Source organism: Zonotrichia leucophrys, chromosome 1A (genome assembly GCF_028769735.1).
Source record: "Zonotrichia leucophrys gambelii isolate GWCS_2022_RI chromosome 1A, RI_Zleu_2.0, whole genome shotgun sequence".
Lineage (NCBI taxonomy): Eukaryota > Metazoa > Chordata > Aves > Passeriformes > Passerellidae > Zonotrichia > Zonotrichia leucophrys.
In genome coordinates, this window is record NC_088170.1 from 57,816,885 (window position 1) to 57,835,212 (window position 18,328).

General features: G+C 44.9%; 2 protein-coding genes and 1 long non-coding RNA gene across 3 annotated transcripts in view; 2 read left to right on the top strand and 1 right to left on the bottom strand.

Annotated features, from left to right (window-relative positions):
- LAMB4 (laminin subunit beta 4) overlaps positions 1-13,253 on the top strand; it is a 41,110-nt gene extending 27,857 nt beyond the window's left edge. Inside the window, exons 25-34 of the mRNA XM_064702828.1 lie at positions 282-657; positions 1,003-1,163; positions 4,281-4,486; positions 5,373-5,576; positions 7,183-7,327; positions 9,138-9,342; positions 9,933-10,071; positions 10,307-10,483; positions 11,502-11,655; positions 13,042-13,253. Of these exons, the coding sequence (XP_064558898.1) occupies positions 282-657; positions 1,003-1,163; positions 4,281-4,486; positions 5,373-5,576; positions 7,183-7,327; positions 9,138-9,342; positions 9,933-10,071; positions 10,307-10,483; positions 11,502-11,655; positions 13,042-13,181 (1,907 nt within the window). The 3' untranslated portion in view covers positions 13,182-13,253. The remainder of the gene's footprint in view (positions 1-281; positions 658-1,002; positions 1,164-4,280; positions 4,487-5,372; positions 5,577-7,182; positions 7,328-9,137; positions 9,343-9,932; positions 10,072-10,306; positions 10,484-11,501; positions 11,656-13,041) is intronic.
- A 1,730-nt stretch (positions 13,254-14,983) lies between these two features.
- On the bottom strand, positions 14,984-18,270 carry LOC135442715 (uncharacterized). Its single transcript, XR_010438709.1, has 3 exons — positions 18,166-18,270; positions 16,855-16,946; positions 14,984-15,191 (listed from the first exon to the last, which is right to left on the bottom strand). It is a non-coding gene; the product is annotated as an uncharacterized LOC135442715 (long non-coding RNA).
- Positions 18,014-18,328, top strand: part of LAMB1 (laminin subunit beta 1) — a 42,302-nt gene continuing 41,987 nt past the window's right edge. The window contains exon 1 of the mRNA XM_064702827.1: positions 18,014-18,181. Within this exon, the coding sequence (XP_064558897.1) occupies positions 18,145-18,181 (37 nt within the window). The 5' untranslated portion in view covers positions 18,014-18,144. The remainder of the gene's footprint in view (positions 18,182-18,328) is intronic.

Here is an 18,328-nt window from a genome sequence, read left to right on the forward strand (position 1 = left end):
TTACCTTTTATATTCACAGAGGAAACAGGGCATTTGTGTAGAGAAACAGCCTTTCATATGTTTGTGTGTATGAGATGGACAAGTGTTTATATTATTTATCTATATTTTTATTTAAATGTTCAAGATGGAAGTTAGAGATGAAGAAGAGCCGTTACTGTGCAGTCCACCTTGCTCTAACTCAAACACTGCTTTGCTTTTATTATCTTGAAAGGTGTCTTTTTCATGCATTAATCCCACAGAAAAGGAGCAACTGGATGTAACCTGCTGTTCCTTTCTTGCAGCATGTGAGTGTAACCTGGAGGGGACCCGCCAGCCCACGTGTGACAAAGCCACGGGCGCGTGTAACTGCCGGGCTGGTGTCACCGGCCGGCTCTGCGACCAGTGCGCCCGCAGCTTTGGGAAGGATTTTCCCTCCTGCCCTCAGTGCCATCTTTGTTTTGATCAGTGGGATGCTGAAATTGCTGCTCTTGCTCAGACTGTGCAGGGCTTAATGAGGTTTGCAGCAAAGCTGGAAGATAAAGGAGGACGAATGCCCAGCTGTGACATGCGCTTCAAAGCCTTTGAAGATGCCATTTCTGAAACTGAACGCATTCTGAGACATCCTGTCCTTTCACTGGAGGCCCTTTCAGGCATCAGGGATTTTCAGGGCTACCTTCAGTAAGGGCTAGGTTGCTCCTGGAAAAATCCCTTAGCTGAGAAACTGTCTTCACCCAGACTCCACCAGCCATCCCACTTCTGATTAGCACACAGATGCTGGTCTACTGAGTCACTGTTTTCAATAGATCTATGAACAAAATAATCCTTAATATATACCTAACCATAGAGACATAATTAAATGCTGGAATTTTCTAGTTAATACTAAAGGTTTTCTAAATGAGCCATATAATTAAATGTTTTTGCTTATTTATAAATGTATCTCTTGCCCTCTAAAATATTGTGTAACTCGGTTCTAGTTTAAGAACAATCTGGTCTGACTTCTGCATAACTGTCTTATCCCCTCAGACAAAAAGTTGCACAGATGGATCCCCTTCACAGTTCACCCTTTGACTTTCCTGACCTTAACAAGAGCATAGAAGATATAGTAGAAGAAGCCAACCTAGTGTTTGAACTTCTACAACAAAAAATACATCTGCATCAAAGTTTTCAGTACTTGAACTTCAAAGGTAAGTCAGCAATGAATTAAAATGGGTGGACATTTTCCCTAAAATTTTGGAATGCTTTCTCATCATTAAACCATACAACATTTCAAAAGATCCTTTCGCTTCCTATGGTAGCACAAAAATGTTGACAATAATAACATTTTATACTGACTTTCCAAATTCTCTTTTGTCTTAAAATGCTGTGATTTCTGGCATCCCAAATTTCAGATGCATGTGCCAGGGTCACATCAGTCAAGAGTCTCATAAATCCAAATGCTTACATCAGGATATAAAAGAAACCCAGTTTCAGAGTACAGACTCACATGCAATGGAACAGCAAAGGAGTCCCCCACCACATCTGACTCCTTTTGCTCATAGGAATACTAAAAGAATCTTGTACAGGAACAGTTTATTTAATTAAAGCATTGTGTCATAGTGCAGCCTCCTAGTGTTCTCATGGGAAAATACTTGACTTTATGTGGGACAGAAGTAGCTCTCCATCATCAAAAAATGTGAAAGCAGAACTGAGCTCCTTGGCATTTTTGAAAGAATTACATCCTCTGTGTTTGAGCTAAGTATAGTCTCCATCAGCTGCTAATAGCTGTAATGATGATGTCCCACACTGGTTTCTGGAGAAAAATGGGGCTATATCAGGCAGGGATCTTGGACAGATGCTACACCACCCACAGTGGCAGGAGATGGTCAGCAGAATCCTCTTCAAAGAGATGGATGCCGGGATATGAACCCCCAGAAGACAGGGTGCTCACCACAGAAGACACAAGCAATGCACTCCCACTTACAGTTCCTCTGTTTCATTCAGGCAAGAAAAACTTGGCCCAGGCAAGTTGGGGTTTTGTTTTGGTTTTTAAAATTTTTTTTGTTTGTTTTTTGTTTGTTTGTTTTTTAAATAAAAACAAAGGAAAAAGGAAGGAAAAGTCAACAAAATGCGAAGCGGAGGGAATGGGAGAGAGGAAAAGAGGGATTAACAAAGGTTTAGGGCTCCCGTGCCCTGTTGCATTTGGCAGCCCCCTGGGCAGCTCCTCTGCAAGCAGCCAGCAGAGCTCTCCCAGGCTCCACTTCTCAATTCAACTGAGCCTTGCACAGACAGAAAGGCAGAAAGGCAAAGAAACAATAAATCCCAGGGAGGCCAGTGGACACAGAGCTGAAGCATCCATGGTGCTCTCTGGTCACATTCCAAACCCACTTAATCTTTTGGCCTCTGGAGACAGATAAACAGCCCTATAAAAAGCTCATGGGAGTGTGGGGAGGGGAAGACCTTGAATTTAAGATGAATTTCCTATCAAGGCCACAAATATTCATTGGTTCTGCTACCAAGCGTATAATAGCACAAAAATAACATTTCCCTCAAGATAAACAGCTTTTCTGATACCCAGGAGAGAGACTGGCTCCTCAGCCCATCTTCCTTTCAGACCAGCAGCATACCCTATATATGGCTGTGCTTTTTCCTCTCCTTTTTGCTGGGGCAGATTCACCATCTGGGGCACATCTGGCACTCGTGCCCTAGACACACACAGAGAATGAGCTCCTGCCTGTGTCTCTGTGCAGAGGATCAGGAGCTGGAGTCCTCCTCACAGGCACACGTTCAGCTAGATGACCTGGAAATATCAATATCTAATGATAAATTAAAACCACTGGAAAAACCAAGATGCAAGTGCCCTTAAAAGAATGTTTGCAGTCTATGAGATCTCATTAAATTATGGGTTTCCAGCATTGGCCCCTGCCTTTGCAGCAGCTGAAGTGCAGTAACCCAGTGAGAGAAGCTTCCTAGGTTGTAAATCAAGCCTGTGCTAAGACACTGTGTTTAATGTAAAGGAACTTGGAATCTCTACAGCTCCATCAAAAACCAAATGTGGAAAATGCATTTAGGCCATTTAATGGAGAGCTGAACCACTGTGAAATATTCCTGCAATGGAATTGTTGCGCAGAAAAAAATCTCTGGCTTAGATGAGGAGTTACAGCAATCCCTTGCCAGGTATTTTGTATTAAGAGCTAGCTTTAAACTGTATATTGTTTCCAAGAATGACAAGATAAATAAACAGCCCTGGTTCCACATGATAGCTAAACATTGTTCAGCTTCAATCAAAGCACAGCCAAGGGCTTTAGAGCCTGAATCAAAGCATGCAGGACTTTGAGTGTCTTGTCTTTGACTTCAACTCTTAATTCAGTCAGTTACCAGCACAAAGAGAGATGTTAATCAGAGACCTCTAATGCTTTTTCACTGCTGACACATCAATTCTGGCTCTGGACACATTTCTGCCTAGGAATGTGGGCACAAATCTGGGCTCTCTGGAGATCTGGGAAACCTCAACAGCAGCAGTAACAGCTTTAAATTATGTGTGTTGCAAAGGGCCTGAATCCTTTTCTCAGGCTATTAATCTGCAAAAAATGGAATATTCTCCAACCCTTTTGAGCCTACTTAAGGAAAAGCTTTCACTAACCAAACAAGACTCTTGCTGGAAAGCATTTTTAGCCTGGCCTATTAGCTTATCACGGAAGTGCTTTTTTTTAATTCATCAATCCTGAAACTGGATTTTCCAGAGACAAAAAAGCCCTCATATATTCCCATTTGTAACATAAATTTTGGTCTCACTCTAGCAGACCACTTAACTCTTGGGTGCTATGCTGAGCAGAAAGGATGGTTATTTTCCTGACTCAATCAGGCAGCTGATCATTTCATGACAATTGGCAGAAAGAGTTTTCCTGCCTAAAACATAATAAATGTCAGGAGCTTTTATCAATTAACAATGGCAGCAATGCATGAGCTACTGATGAATGCAGATCTGTAGCAGTTAGTGTCAATAATGGGATCTCCTTCATACTTCTAACTATTCAGTTGCCTTGTCAAACTCCTTGGCATCCTGTGAATGACACAGGATCCAGCATTTTTTCATCTAGTTTAGCAGGTTTTATGAGCATTGATAACTATTTCTATTTGGCAACTGGATAAGTAAAGGATTAAAAGGCTTGGCTGAGGAAAAGACAGTTCCTGCCCTTCCCTGCTTCCCAAATTAAACACCAGTGAATCACCTGTCACTCAGCAATTATCCAGGATTCAAGCAAATGCACAAACTGAATGCAACCAAATGCCATTGGTACTAAACTCAATTTCTGTTGGTACAGAGGCCATCAGCAACATTAGGAAACACTCTGAAGTATCATTGCTGGCAGAGCAGAGGACCAGGGGGACAACCCCTGCTGTAAGACACTCAGAGTACACCAGGAAGGACGCCCTCGCTATGTTGCACCATCAGGTCTTTAATGCAGGCAGTGTGCTGCAACAGCTCAGAATGATCAAAAGCCCTGACATCCAAAACCTGAATGAAAAGGTAGGTGTTGTGGATTTTGAATGCAAGTTAAAAAACCCCTAAAAACCAAAAAACTTTTTTTTTAATGTTGTAGTAGGTTTTCTTTTAAAAGGGTGCTTACATGCATTTTTAATTCTGGCAAATGGCACTTCCTTGCCACAGCCAATCACAGAACAACTGCACTTCTCAGCTGTAGTTATTTCCATCCTTCTGGAAGCCATTGTTCCCAGGACAAGGAACTGTTCAAGCACTCTCTAGTCTCAAGGGGTCATAGAGTAATTTCAGAAAGATTAAGGCAAACCTCCTCCATGAGTAAGTTAAACTAACCAGAGTGACTTTGTCCTGGAGTAGATGGAGAGTGCTCAATATCCTTTGTGTCACCTCTGGGAAAGAAGGGGATTTCTGCTCTTCTGTAGGGCAGCAGTAAATACCTGATAGTACCAATTCATGACAAATCTGGAAGAGATCATCCACCTAAGCCTATAGGTTCCATATCTGTGTCAAAATACATGGAGGACTAGACACAGCACCTTGTTCTGTCAGAGGTTACCTGGATCCTTTAGAAGAAGCCATTGACCCATGGGCTGGATATAGTTAGGGAAAGGTTTCAGCCCTTTTGCTAAAGAAGAGCAAAGCAAGGGTCTCAGTACATCACTCAGTACATCAGCCTAACAAATGGCTCCTGCAAGGATGCTCAGAGCCATGGGCTGCCATTGCATCCTTCAAATCAGGGCAGAGGGACCTGTGCCTGGCAGTGATATCCATCTTTATAAAGACCAGATGCTGTGTCTTGGGGAATATCCTATCCTATAGTCAATGTTCACATGATGTCAAACATCTTCCTTCCCTCAGGAGTGTATCTCAGGCCCCCAGAGGAGTCCTGACATAAGCATGTTCCCTCTTGCAGATCTGTGGTGTTCCAGGAGACCAGCCATGTGCCACAGCAGCCTGTGGAGGAGCTTTGTGCCAGGATAGTCGTGGACTGAGGCAGTGTGGTGGCCCAGACTGCAGTGGAGCTCTTCCTCTCTCCTCTGAGGCCTTCAGGAAAGCTGAGGAGACTGCTGTGATGCTGAATAACTTGACTGCTCAGCTACAGGAACCTGCGAATCAGGTGCTGTATATCAAACCTACATTTGTTCAGTGAAATGGATGGAGGATGAGATTTGGGAGGTCACAAATCTACAAAAACTCACCTGCTCTTTGGACAAAGAGTGGTGACATAGTGATGGACTCTATCCCAGCATCACAGACCTATCATGATTCAGTACCAGGTGTCAGCCCCACCAGGAGATTGGCTTTATCTAGATCTTCTTCCTCATAGCTGCTGATTTCAAAAGTCATGGTGCCATGGTTTCTATGGGAGTAGGTGGTTTCAGGCTAGAATTGTCTAAATTTTTACTGGGAAAGATTCAAATGGCACCATTTGTCAGTAGCCTGACATGCTTATTGCAATGGGATTACTGCTGTGCATGGTGTTAAGCTCTATTTATACAACTTCCTACTACTCTTATGCTTGCCAATAAATTCCTTTGGAAAATAATTTCAAGATGAAGCTTTTCTGCCCCCAGTAATGTTTAGGAGGGCATCAATTAGTTGACTATACTGCACAGTAGCAGTGAAAAATAATTCAAGCAAAGTGTGGCCAATGCAACGTATGCCAAGGAAACAAAACAGACAAATCCCAAAGCAGCAGTAAGGAGTTTGTTCTTATTAACAGTCAGAGATGATGCCTGTTCCAGTTATAGGCAAAGCACATTTCCAGCAGAAATTACATTCTGCTGTGGCTTTGTCCTGTCCCTGCAGGATGCCTGGGCATCCATTTCCTCTCTTTAAAATGCCCTCGACTGCATCCCAGCCAGCCGGGCTGGAAATGAGCAGTGGGGCAGCGCCGAGCCCTGAGCGCTGCCGGGCTGCCGGGACATCGCCCGGGGGGCGCAAGCCTCAGGCACCCCCGTGGTAACCTGAGTGAGCTATTCTGAGCCGTTTCAGAAATAAAAACATCAGCATTTTTCTCCTTGCATGGGGAAAGACCAAATCTCTTCTCTCTGCTGACCACAGAGTTACTTGGGCCATTCTGGAAGGCAAAGCCCCTACCAAAGTAAAATATTGTTGGAATTTGATAATTAGTCTGAAGTTCTCATTTAAATTATCAAGAATACTAATTTAGTGGCGAAACGTAACTTTTAAAGACAAGCCTTGAACTCTACCTTCCTTGTGTCCTCTTGTTAAAATTTATAGCAATTCAGAGGGTGGGGAGGGTTTACATTCTCCATTTCAGGGAGGCTCCTGCCTTCCTTAGCAGACTCCTGTCTTTCCAAACCGAGACACCTCTTTAGCTGTTTTTTAACAGCAAGTCCAACGTGAAATGACAAATGAAATCACATTTTCTGTAATCAGATCTGAATCTGATCACTGACAAGCTACAGTACTGCAATAACTGTCAGTATTTGTTTTTAGAAACAGGAGGGAGCTGTGGTTTAGCAGTGGTTGCAGAGAGGAAAAAATGCTTGATTTAGGCTTTTTCTGAGGCCAGATGAAGCCCAGGATGTAGCAGCTTCTGGAGTTCCCCAAAGAGGTCTCCTACTACTTTTCAAAGCCACATCAAGTGATTCCAGCTGAAGCTGGATCAAAATTACCTTTGTGTCAGAGCCCAACTTTCAAAGCAGTGGCAGATAACCTCCAGAAAATGGCACTGCTGTTTCTAATAATATTTCCAGGTTAAAAGCTTTAGAAAAATGGCAGAAGACAGCAAACTGAAAGGCTCACGATTTAATGGGCAACTGGAGACAGCTATCAATCAAATTGAAGCTGATGGAGAGATCACTAAGGAGTTCATCCAAAAAGTGAAAGTCTTCTTGTTAGGTAAATATGCAATGTTCTTTTTGACTCATTTCTCATAAATATATTCCAGTATAACACAGCATAATGGACAGCCAGAAGATGATCTAGCTGTGTATGCATGAAATTTCTCATCTGCATCCTGAACTGTACAAACTATTTCAATCCCTTTTTCCTAGTGCTTCTTTCTCCTAGATGACAGTACTTTGTATCGATTTCACAATATATCTGTTACATTCTGATTATCATCTTTTATTACTGAGTTTAATTCCAACTAACTCTCTCTGTTCCTGGTTTATCTGGTTAAAGGACTAAAATAATTTCATACAAAATATAATGGCCAGGCATGTCCAGTGTACCCTCAAATTGTTATTCCACCCCCTTCTTCCAGGCCCATAAATAGAGGCTCTCGGTAGGGAGCGTGGGAATTAGGACACATCCCACTCCATCCTCTCCATAAAGCTGTAACTCGAGGAATCAAAGGATTCTGGTAGAACTTCACAGCTCTCATAAAAAAAATTAACAAAACAACCGTATCTACCCTAAAAAATTTCCACTCTCAGGATTGCAGAAAAATGCTGTAGGAAACAGATCCTAATTTTTTTTACCAGATGCACATCAAAGGGTTCAAATGTGGCAGGATTTTCTTTAATCTCTTCAATGTAGCTGATCTTGTAAATTTCTATGGATTGCAGTCTTGGCATTCATACCTCTACGTCCAAATGGGAGCAAGGGCAGAGGACAGAGGACTTCTTTTGTTCAGAAAAATTTACATTATTTTATTGATTTAGAAGATTTACGTCAATTTGATTGCTTAAGAGTCTCAGATTTTTATTGATAGCCACTGAAAATTCCATTTTTCACTCTTCTTTTATGTTTCTTAATAGACAGACAGCATTTATTAACAATTTTAAAATATTTTTTTCAAATCTTTTTTTTGTTAATTTTAAGAACAAGAACAGCTGAGAAGCATACAGTTAAACATTAAAAATACATTAAATCTGCTGAACTTGACATTGATGTGAATGGTGATTCTGGATGAATAAATTTCTACAGAAAATAGCTCTCAGGAATTCACTACTGTTTGCACACTAAATGTCTTCTATTTAATCCTTGCTGACTTACTCTGCAGATTACCACAACCATTTAACATATCTCAACTGCTTTATCATACAAGGTCTTGTCTATAAATGAATGTGAACAGAAAACAAAACTGATGACGTGACTTCTCAAGACATTGACTACTCTGTGTGTGCCTCTGCCTCTTAGCAAAGAGCTAGGACAAGCTCATTTGTAATGGGAATTTTCAAAATACAGTTTTTTCTATGGTAAATTCCCATCCTATGCAAGTCTGACCCAAGTTCCCTCTGCAGCTTAGCCTTTCTCATTAACCAGCAAAGGAACCACTTTCTCAATATTGTGGCAACTCCAGGGAAGGGATTACACCCACTGGCCAGCTTGGAAGCCTCCATTCACACCCCAGCCTCACCAGCACCTCTTTGATCTGTGGGCCAGGGGAGAAATGGGCTCTGACACATCTAGCTGTGCTGGGCACTGATTTAAAGCCCTCCACGGGCTCTGTCCTACATCAGAATTTTAATAACTCAGTTCAAAGTGGGTTCAAATCCTCATTTCAGCCAGTTCTGACAACACTAACAGCAGTATCTGGAAGCATAATATTAAATTACAAAATGTTGGAGATAATTCTCTTACCCCCTTGCTGTGCCTGTCAGCTTTACTCTCCCCCATAACTCAGAGGGTAGGCAGCCATAATGACCGTTTGCTGGGAGGAAGGAGCTGCTTCAGGATACTCTCAGCTCCATTTCTGTTGCAGATGAGAGTGCCCCTCCAGAAGACATCGAGAAGGTGGCAAATTATGTTCTGCAAATAAACCTACCCCTGACTCCACAAGAGCTCACAGGCATGCTTGGCAAACTCCAAAGCATGATGAACCACTGTGAGAAGTACAAACTGAATAACAAGAGAAACATAAAAAGGGAGGATGCTCAGACACTGCTGGTGGAGGCACAAGAAGCTGAGTAAGTAGAGTATTCTCATTCTGCCAGCTGGGGTGGCACTGTGCACAGCAGGACTGCTCCATTCCCCTGGCAGTATCCCAGTAACACTGGAAGGAGAATTCAGATGGAGATTCCACCTTGCCTTTTCCACAGGGCCTCTGTCACTGCCACTCGGGCTGCAGCAGCCACCATGCTGAAAGGAGCAGCTCCTGACAGCTTCTGGCTCCTCTGCCTGCTGTCAGAGAGGCCAAAGCAGCTCCTTAACTCCACCTTGGACCTGGTGGAGCATTACATCTGGCTCACTGGGTTGTTTGAATAAGGGTGAGAAAAACCAAACAAGAGAAAAAACATGTTCACCCATGAGTGTTCCCTCCCAGCTGTGCACCACCCTGCAGCCAGCAGCATCCAACCTCACCCTGAGTACAGCAGCTCAGGTGCTCCCCCACAAAGCCCTTTTCTGAGGTTTTGCTTTACCAATTTACCACAATTTTAGTGGTTGTTGTTGGACTTGAGGAAACATTCCTGTATGTCAGCATGGGTGCATTTGAAACATGTTCTTGCTTTGCTCACCACACCATGATATTACATACACTTCCTTTTTTCCATTTTAGCAAAGCAGCTAAAGCTCTTCTGCCAGTGGATGAAATTAATAATAAACTAAAAAATGTTGTGAAGTCCCAAGGGCACTCCAAAAGCGCCATCATAAAGTCAAATGAAGAGATACAAAGCATCAGAACACAAATCTCTCAGGTATCTTGCTGCAAATATTTTAATTTATTTGCTAGATTTATTAGAAAGAGATATTTCATTCTGAAGTTTCATTAACATAAACTTAAATAAACAAAACCAGAATGTGGCATAGATATGACACCAATTCCATACTGCTTAAGTGTCTCTTAATCCGCTGACAGTCCCTCATTACTACACTCCACGAGCTGGATGGATGTTGCATGAGAAATCACAGCCTTCAATTGCTCTGTTTTAGGCTGAGAACCAAGTGAACAAGACAAACAATAAACTAAATGACTTGTCAGCCAAACAGGCTGAGATGGAAGATGAAAGTGCCACATGGCAGGCAAAAATGCTGATGAACAAGAACCAAGCTACAAAGGCAAGAGCAGAGGCAGAAGCAGCTCACAAGCAAGCCCAGAAAATGGATAATGTAAGCTCTTCTGTCACATGTTTAGGGGAAAAAACCTCCCCCATGTTTAATAGTATTTTTGCTTCAGAAGCATTGCCATGCTGTCATAAAAAATTTTAACATTTTCCTTATGCCATGCAGTGTAAAATGCCATGGTTAAGAAGAATTTGTGTTTTATTTTAAGGTTTCTGGCATACACGTCTGTTTGCTTGAATGACAGAAAACATACACATTTCTCTGGCTACTTCAAGACATTTTTCTTGCACTGTGTATAAGACTTGTAGTCACCATGGGCACCAATAAACACAACAGAACAAATTACAAAACCAGATATTAAAATACATGAGTGGTGGAAGCACCCTGACAATTCATCCTGTGTCGTTCTCCTTCAGAGAAAATTGCTGTGGGAGTAACTTGGAGTTTTTGATTGGCTTGGTGCTTTCCAGTAGTTCAGTTTTCTTAAAATGCAGCTAAAAATTTGCTAAAATGGCAAGAACCAAGTACTCACACCACAAGCTTGGAACATGGCCATTCTTCCAAGTTACAAGAACTGTAGACAAAATCTAAGCTGCAGCCTCAACAGCAACCTAGACCAGCAGGGAACAGATTAGCCAGTAAATATTACTGCAATCGAAAATGTAAAAACCCCAATGCTGCTACAGATAATTCATTAAATTTGAATTAAGCCTTATGGCAAAATGAAATTTACAGAAAAGCCCTATCAACAGAAGCAAAACCGGCATAAACTTAAATAGAAATTAATAAATTAAATAATATATTAAATAATATTTTCTTTATATCCTCGCCCCTCCCTCTCCTTTAGATTAATCCACAGGCACTTTGTTTTAATTGATTTCTATTACATTTTGCAAAGCATTTTTCAATGTCTACAAATTAAAGATCTATTTTTTAATATTTAAGAGAATGGGGAATCTAAACTTTGGTTCCAAGAGGATGTTAAAAAAGTATTAAAATTTCCTTCTGTACACCAGATTAATTATGAGATGCTCTTAAACTAAGTAATGGCATTTTGTTACAGGAATTTACTGATGTTAAAAGAAAGTACGCCATTCTTCAAGAAAAGCTAAAAACCCAAGGACCTCCAAAGGTAACACTAGAAAAAGTGAAGCAGTTGAAAGAAGAAGCAGAAAAACTGGCTGAAGAGACTGAAAAGAAGATAAAAAGAATAACAGGTGATGTTCTCATTTCCACAGTGAGTGGTAAATACTGTATAGTCATGAATTCAAGGCTAAAGTCCTTGGCCACAGACACTAACACACTAAGTTCACCCAAAATTAAGTTTAAAACATTTTACCTGGTGAAAACCCCTGCCTGAAGCTACTCATTTTAAAAGCAGTTGAATTGATTTGGCCTATGTACTTTTTCTGACTTAAATATATTGCTATAAGCAAAGGTTATGAACTGTCCACACAGGGACTTGCAGAGATTTTCTTCAGTTAAAAAACAGGGCAAGTGCAAAACCTGCATAAAACCTGGCTGCAGATTTATCTGGAGGCCCTGATTGATGCATTTGCTTTGGGCACTTGGACCTTCTATCCTTCCTCTATGCTCTGTCTTTCCTACATCACCCAGGCAAGGGCTGGTGTGACAGAGCTGCAGGGCAGCTGTTTTCCATCAGCCCATACTTGCTCCCCTTCAGACCTTATCTCTGAGCAATGGCAGAGCAAACCAGCTACAACCACAGCTTGTGGAGACTGCAGCTGAGGTGCCCTGAATCTGGGGTGCCATGACTGTCAGGCAGAGGGGCCACAGGCACTGCAGACAGAGCTGCTGTGGCTGTCCTGGCACACAGTGCTGCTCTCACAGCTCAGGGGGTCACCAAAAAGGAGGAGCACATCTCATGTCCCTGCACACAGGGAACCTAATCCTCCTTGTAGTAGAGACCTGGGCATTCCCACTGGGAACCCTTAGGCCTAGGATCCTGCCAGGCTCAAATAAGAAAATACCATGTAACATCAGCAAAACTGAAGCAGAAACTCTATCCCAGGAGAAAACTCTTCAGGACAGGATCCAAATAAATATTTTGAGCACAGACTTTGAGGAAAAGAATTAAGATTATCCAAGTCACTCCAAATGCCTGAACAGGACATTAGAAACAGGCCTGAATCCCGTGGGTTTAACTCATGACCAATATGTTTACATTGCTGTAGCTTCACAGGAACCAGCAGAAAAGAGTTACAGAAGTGAGGGAGATCTAAGCCCATCACACCCAAATTGTCTAGGCTTTACACACATCAGTTCCTTTACACACATCACTGTTCCTCTAGGTGTTTCCATTTAAACCAAGTCCTTTAAGAGTTCCACATTCTGTCCATCCCATCCTAGCTGATGGACAAAAGCACATGCTGAGAAATTAATTTCTTCAAGGCTATCATGTTTCTCTTGCTATCCAGAAGCCAGACTTTTCCGTCCAGCTGCACATATAACATTTCCCATTCAAAATGGGCTTATTGCCTCTAAAACTTATGGAAAAAGAAATGCTACTAATCACTGGATTTTACTTACGCAACAAATGTCAGCATCATTGCTCACATCATTGCATGTCTCTGCTTTTCTAGATTTGGAGAAGAAGCTTCAGGAACTGAATCAAACCAAACAAGACAAAGCAGAGCAACTGAGACAACTAGAGGAACAAGTGATAGCCATTAAAAATGAAATCACGGAGCAGGAAAGCAAGTATGCAACATGCAAGAGTTAGGGTCTGAACAGACCATCAGGTAAAATGAAGCTGAAATCACCATGATTACCACGTCCTGAGCATCCTGGCACAGGCCACTGTCCTCTGGAAATACATCTGAAATGGCCTAGTGAATAATGTAATTTTACCTCTTTTTCTTTCTCTTCTTTTGTCCAGTTGAGTTTATATGGAAATAGGAAATACCTTGTAATAAACCATCTGATTTAGTAATCAGGTGTAGTCTTTGAAGGAGCTCTACAATATACTCCTGTGCACAGTCTAGGGCTTCCTGTGGTGGAGGAGGGGGGCTGGAAATGCAAAAAGAAGACTGCTCAGAGAGCTGCTGGTAGCTGTCCCAAAGACAGACTGAAGCAGCACCCTGTGTCTTCTGCCAACCCCTACAAACCGTGGTTGTGCCACGACCCTGCACGGGGCTGCCGAGGCTCGGATGGGGCGATGCAGGCGAAACCCTGCGGGCTCCTGCAGCGGGATGGAGGTGAATGAAACCCCGCGGGCTCCTGCAGCGGGATGCGGGTGAGTGAAACCCTGCGGCTCCTGCAGCGGGATGGAGGTGAATGAAACCCCGCGGGCTCCTGCAGCGGGATGGAGATGAGTGAAACCCTGCGGCTCCTGCAGCGGGATGCAGGTGAGTGAAACCCCGCGGCTCCTGCAGCCGCTCCTGCTGACATCCAGCAGCATCCCTGGCACTGTCAGCGCTCCAGCCCCATCTCCTCACCGGGGCAGAGCAGGGTTCTCCCACAGAGCCTGGCGCTCTGAGGGTCCCGCTGTGCTCCTGGAAAGCGGCGGGCAGCAGCTCCGGGCAGCGCCGGGACACGGGGACACGGGCGCTGGGGGACAGAGCCGATTCCCCGCTGCCCACTGGATGGCAGTGCTCAGATGCTTAACGCAGAAATCAACTTTAAAGTATTTTCTCTGACATTGGCGCTCCTGCAGTGCACGTTTTTCTTATGCTTATAGGGGGTTTCACGCGTTTTTCACTAATGTAACCAGCAACTGGAGAATAACTCCAGCTCTTAGGTTTAAGTTGTGAGTCTAAAGGACCAGAAATGTTGAAAACCGGTTTCTCCAGCTCTTGTCCCACAATTTAGCACTTCACAGAAGTCAGGGTTCACTCAGCAGTTTCTTTTAGCCATCAAGAACACATGAATTGGCCTAAATTTTAGGCTGTAATTATTTTTTTATATACTGATAAGGAAGGACTCTGTGGTTAAGCAAGTGTTATAGACGTGCCAGAGTTTAAAAAAGACTGAAGTGAGCTACGCCTCAGTTTCAAACTCCCACCCTCGGTATACATACTCCTGCAGGTCGCAGAGCAGACCAATGATGGGTTTTCCTCAGTCAAAAGCATTCGTGTCATTGCTGGCTGGACTGTCCCACTGCGAGGGACTGCATTCAGCTCGGTGCTGCTCCAGAGCTGGACGCAGCCCAGACCACATCTGTAAAACTCGGGAATGCTCTGCGGGAACACAGGGCTCTTGACATTTACCCATGCCAGCAGCACCCGTGAAACAATCCTTATCGATCCCACGGAGATAAACACTGCATAGTTATCACCCCGTGTTTACAAGAGCTAAAGTAGCATTGGTATGCGCTGGGGGCTTGGGTGGGAATTGCTGGCAGATGAGATTTCAGAGATACTCCTCTAACTCAAACCAGCTGTGCTCCAGGGCAATGTGCAACATGCATTACACTGACACATTCTGTTGTGAAAATAATGGAATCAAATTATAATTTTGATATAATCTAACAAAGCCACCTGAACACAGGAATGCATGGAATTTGTGGGCTAGCATTTTCTGAATTTTAGCACTTTGGAAAAATCATCTGTGAGGTGTGAGGCTTCTTTCTAAGTTACTAGGCTGTAATCAGATGAGTGTATTTAGTCTGACTTTGACATAATGAAATCAAACATCTGTGTTTTACTCGGAGCACACACCAAGCTGCTCACATGCAGGTCTCCAGGTAGTGAGGATTTTCTTCAGGTTTCAGTGCATCTCTGCTGGACTGCACCTGGGAGAGACAAACTGAAGCTCTGACAGAAATTTCCAATTGCATATAAACCAAAATTATTTCATTCATGGCTTTAAAAATCTGAATTCACAAGCAAAAAGTTGAAAGAGAACTTCCCCCTAAAATCCACTGTTGACTATGAGAATTGCTGAATGGCTTTCCACAAGCTGCACAGATGAGAAATCTGTAAACACAAGGCAGTTAAACAGGCCTGGAGAGGAGATGTATCCATGGGGGAAACAGAAATCGCTGGGAGCAAAGCGGAAGCAGGAACAAGAAATTCAGCACAGTGCCTAACCTCCCCTCCCTGCCCCCAAGCATGCTCCGACACAAAGGAAGCAGATCTGATGGGACCAGTGGCCACAGAACTCCAAATCCATCCTGTGACAGCTTCAGAAGTTTACAACTGTGTAGCATTTCCCATTGGAAGTGATGCAAAAACTTACAAAGTGTTTTTTTAAAGTTAATTTGTGGGGAAAATGCCTATTTTCCCCACAAAAAAAAAGTACCCATTTGTAGTTTCCCCTGGACCTCCTCCTTGTGGGCAGAAATGGCTTCAGAAATTTGTTTCTTGAAAAAGAATTGAAATAAGTTTCCTGCTGTAGAGCATTTTTACTTCAATAGCATTAATCAAAATGCAAACAACACAACCAAACTGACATATAATCCAAAATATATTTAATCAAAATCATATCATCAGCTCTGTCTGCCAGGCATTTGACCGCTGCAGTGCTTTAAGAACATGGGTGACCAACTGGGTCCCACTGGGGTCAAATTCTGAAATTTTGTTTTTTGAGACTTCCAACCATGCACAAACACAAACACTCCAGGGAGGCAAAGGTGGTTCACCAACCACAAGGATAGGGCACTAAACTGAAATTTTATCATTTGAAGAATCAAATTAAAATACTCCCACTCACTCTTTGTCACGCGCACTGCAGAGAGGGAGGGACACGAGTCCCTGTTCCTAATTACTCACACACTGAGTGTGGTGGTTTCTGTTATGTCTGAAAGAATGCCACAGTTGTGGGTGATGGTGGCCACCCCAGGCTGTGGCCGAAGCTCCAGCTCAGCCCTGGTGTCGCACGCCAGGGTCACCCCCAGGCTGGAACAAAGCACGTTTTCATGCTCTCTGTGCCAAGGCACAAAGGAGCCTGTAGGGGAGGATAGGACTTCTACAAGGCTACGAAACAGGAAAAAAAACCAAAAGGAGAAAACTTCAATCAAAGTTGGAAAAGTACGGGACAGAAAAAGTCCAGTGGCAATGAAAGAGTTGCACATGGGGTGCTGCTGCTGCTGCCCATCTGCCATGGGCCACAGGAGGCTCTACCAGCAGCAAAGCAGAACATTTCTGTTAGTGGGGGGACAAAAATGTTTGCTGTACTGAAGGTTAAAAAATACAACAGGGTTATGAAACTGAATTTGTTTTCTGAGTTTAGAAGACCACATTGCAGAAGAAGTTTAGGATATTACAATTCCTGCCCCGTCAGTATAGAATGATTTAATTTTATGGATTTCTTTAATGAAACAGCTCCACAAGTTCTTTAATCCAGAGTCTTGGGTTATGTTTCAAACGTGGTGTTTAACCTTTAGGGCAAGTCACTTGGTATCTCTCTGTTTCTGCTTATCCATCTGTAAAATGAGAATGAACATATTTACCTACCTCGGCAGGGTTTGCTGGGCCAGACAGACCATGGTGTGTTTTCATTCTGGCACAAATAGTGAGGGCAAAGTGTTCTTGGGGGGCACTGGTACCTGGTAAAGATTTACACAAGTACACGTGTTACACACGTGCAAGCACAACCTGGGTATATAAACCCAGGCATTTCTGCCAGCCACATCCATCCTTCATACACACTCCTAGGTGTTTGTTGAACCCTAAACATTTTCCCTGGGTGCTGAGGGGACTCTGCCCCCAGCCAGTGAAGCCCCATGATCCCCAGCAGAGGCCAGGGCATTGATGTGGGAGGCTGGGGCGCAGGGGCAGCTCCAGCACAGCCGCTCATTCCTTGCAGCTGCCCCAGGGCCCCTGAGAAGGCGACAGTGCCGTGTGCTCCCAGGGAATGTGACACAGCCTGGCAGCGGCTGCTCCAGGCTTGCTGGGCCTCCCTGCCTGTGCCAGAGCCAGGCCTGGCCATGTATGGCAGCCACCGTCCCCAGGAATGGCACTCCTGAGCCACGTGTGCTGGCACCACAGCACCAGGCAGAGCGGGGCTGCTGAGCCTTGCGTGGGACAGTTGTCAAACCCCTGGTGCTTTGCTGGGCTTTGGGCCCTTCCACACAAGTATGCACCACCGTCCATCCATCCATCCATCCATCCATCCATCCATCCATCCATCCATCCATCCATCCATCCATCCATCCATCCATCCATCCATCCATCCCAGGGGCCCGGCTCCATCGACACTAGCGGCAGAAGGCAGGATTAAGTCAATAATCCCATTCCTTCATTGTTTCTCCACCGACAGGAGCAGGGAAGGGGGAGACTCGATTGGTGACTCCCCCCACCTATCCACCACCCCCTTCCGATTGTCGCACCCTGCCCAGAGCCCGCTCCCGACGCTGGAAGGGCACAGCCTGCGGGCGGGGGGCCGGAGTTCCCTGTGTCCCGTTCGGGGCTTCCCGGCTACAGCGGGACAGGACTTGTACCTACAGCTCGCCTCCCACCCCGCCTGAGCCGCCCTTCCTCGACGGCGGCGCTCCGTGCCCCGGCTGAGGGCCGGGCTGCCCCAGGGCGGGGGCCGGCCGGGAGGGGCTCGGCCCGGCCCCGCGGATGCGGAGGGGCGGAGGAGGAGGAGGGCCGGGGGGCACCCGGCGGCGCGGGGCCGCGGTCGGGAACGGCGGCGCCTGCGTGGAGCGGCCGGAGCAGCAGGAGCCGCGGCGTGGAGGGGCAGCCGCGTCCCGTCCCGTCGCGTCCTGTCCCGTTCTGTCCCGTCCCGTCCTGCCGCCCGCCATGGGCCGCCTCCCGCTGTACCTCTGCTGCTGCCTCGGTAACTCCCGCTCCGCTCCGCTCCGGCCGCCGTCGGGGCACGGCGGGCTGGGCGCGCCTCTGCACTGCCCGCCGGGGCGGCTCGGGGCGCGCAGCCCGGCCGCGCTCCCGCTCCCCTCTCTCACCGTGTGTCCCCCTCTCTCACCAT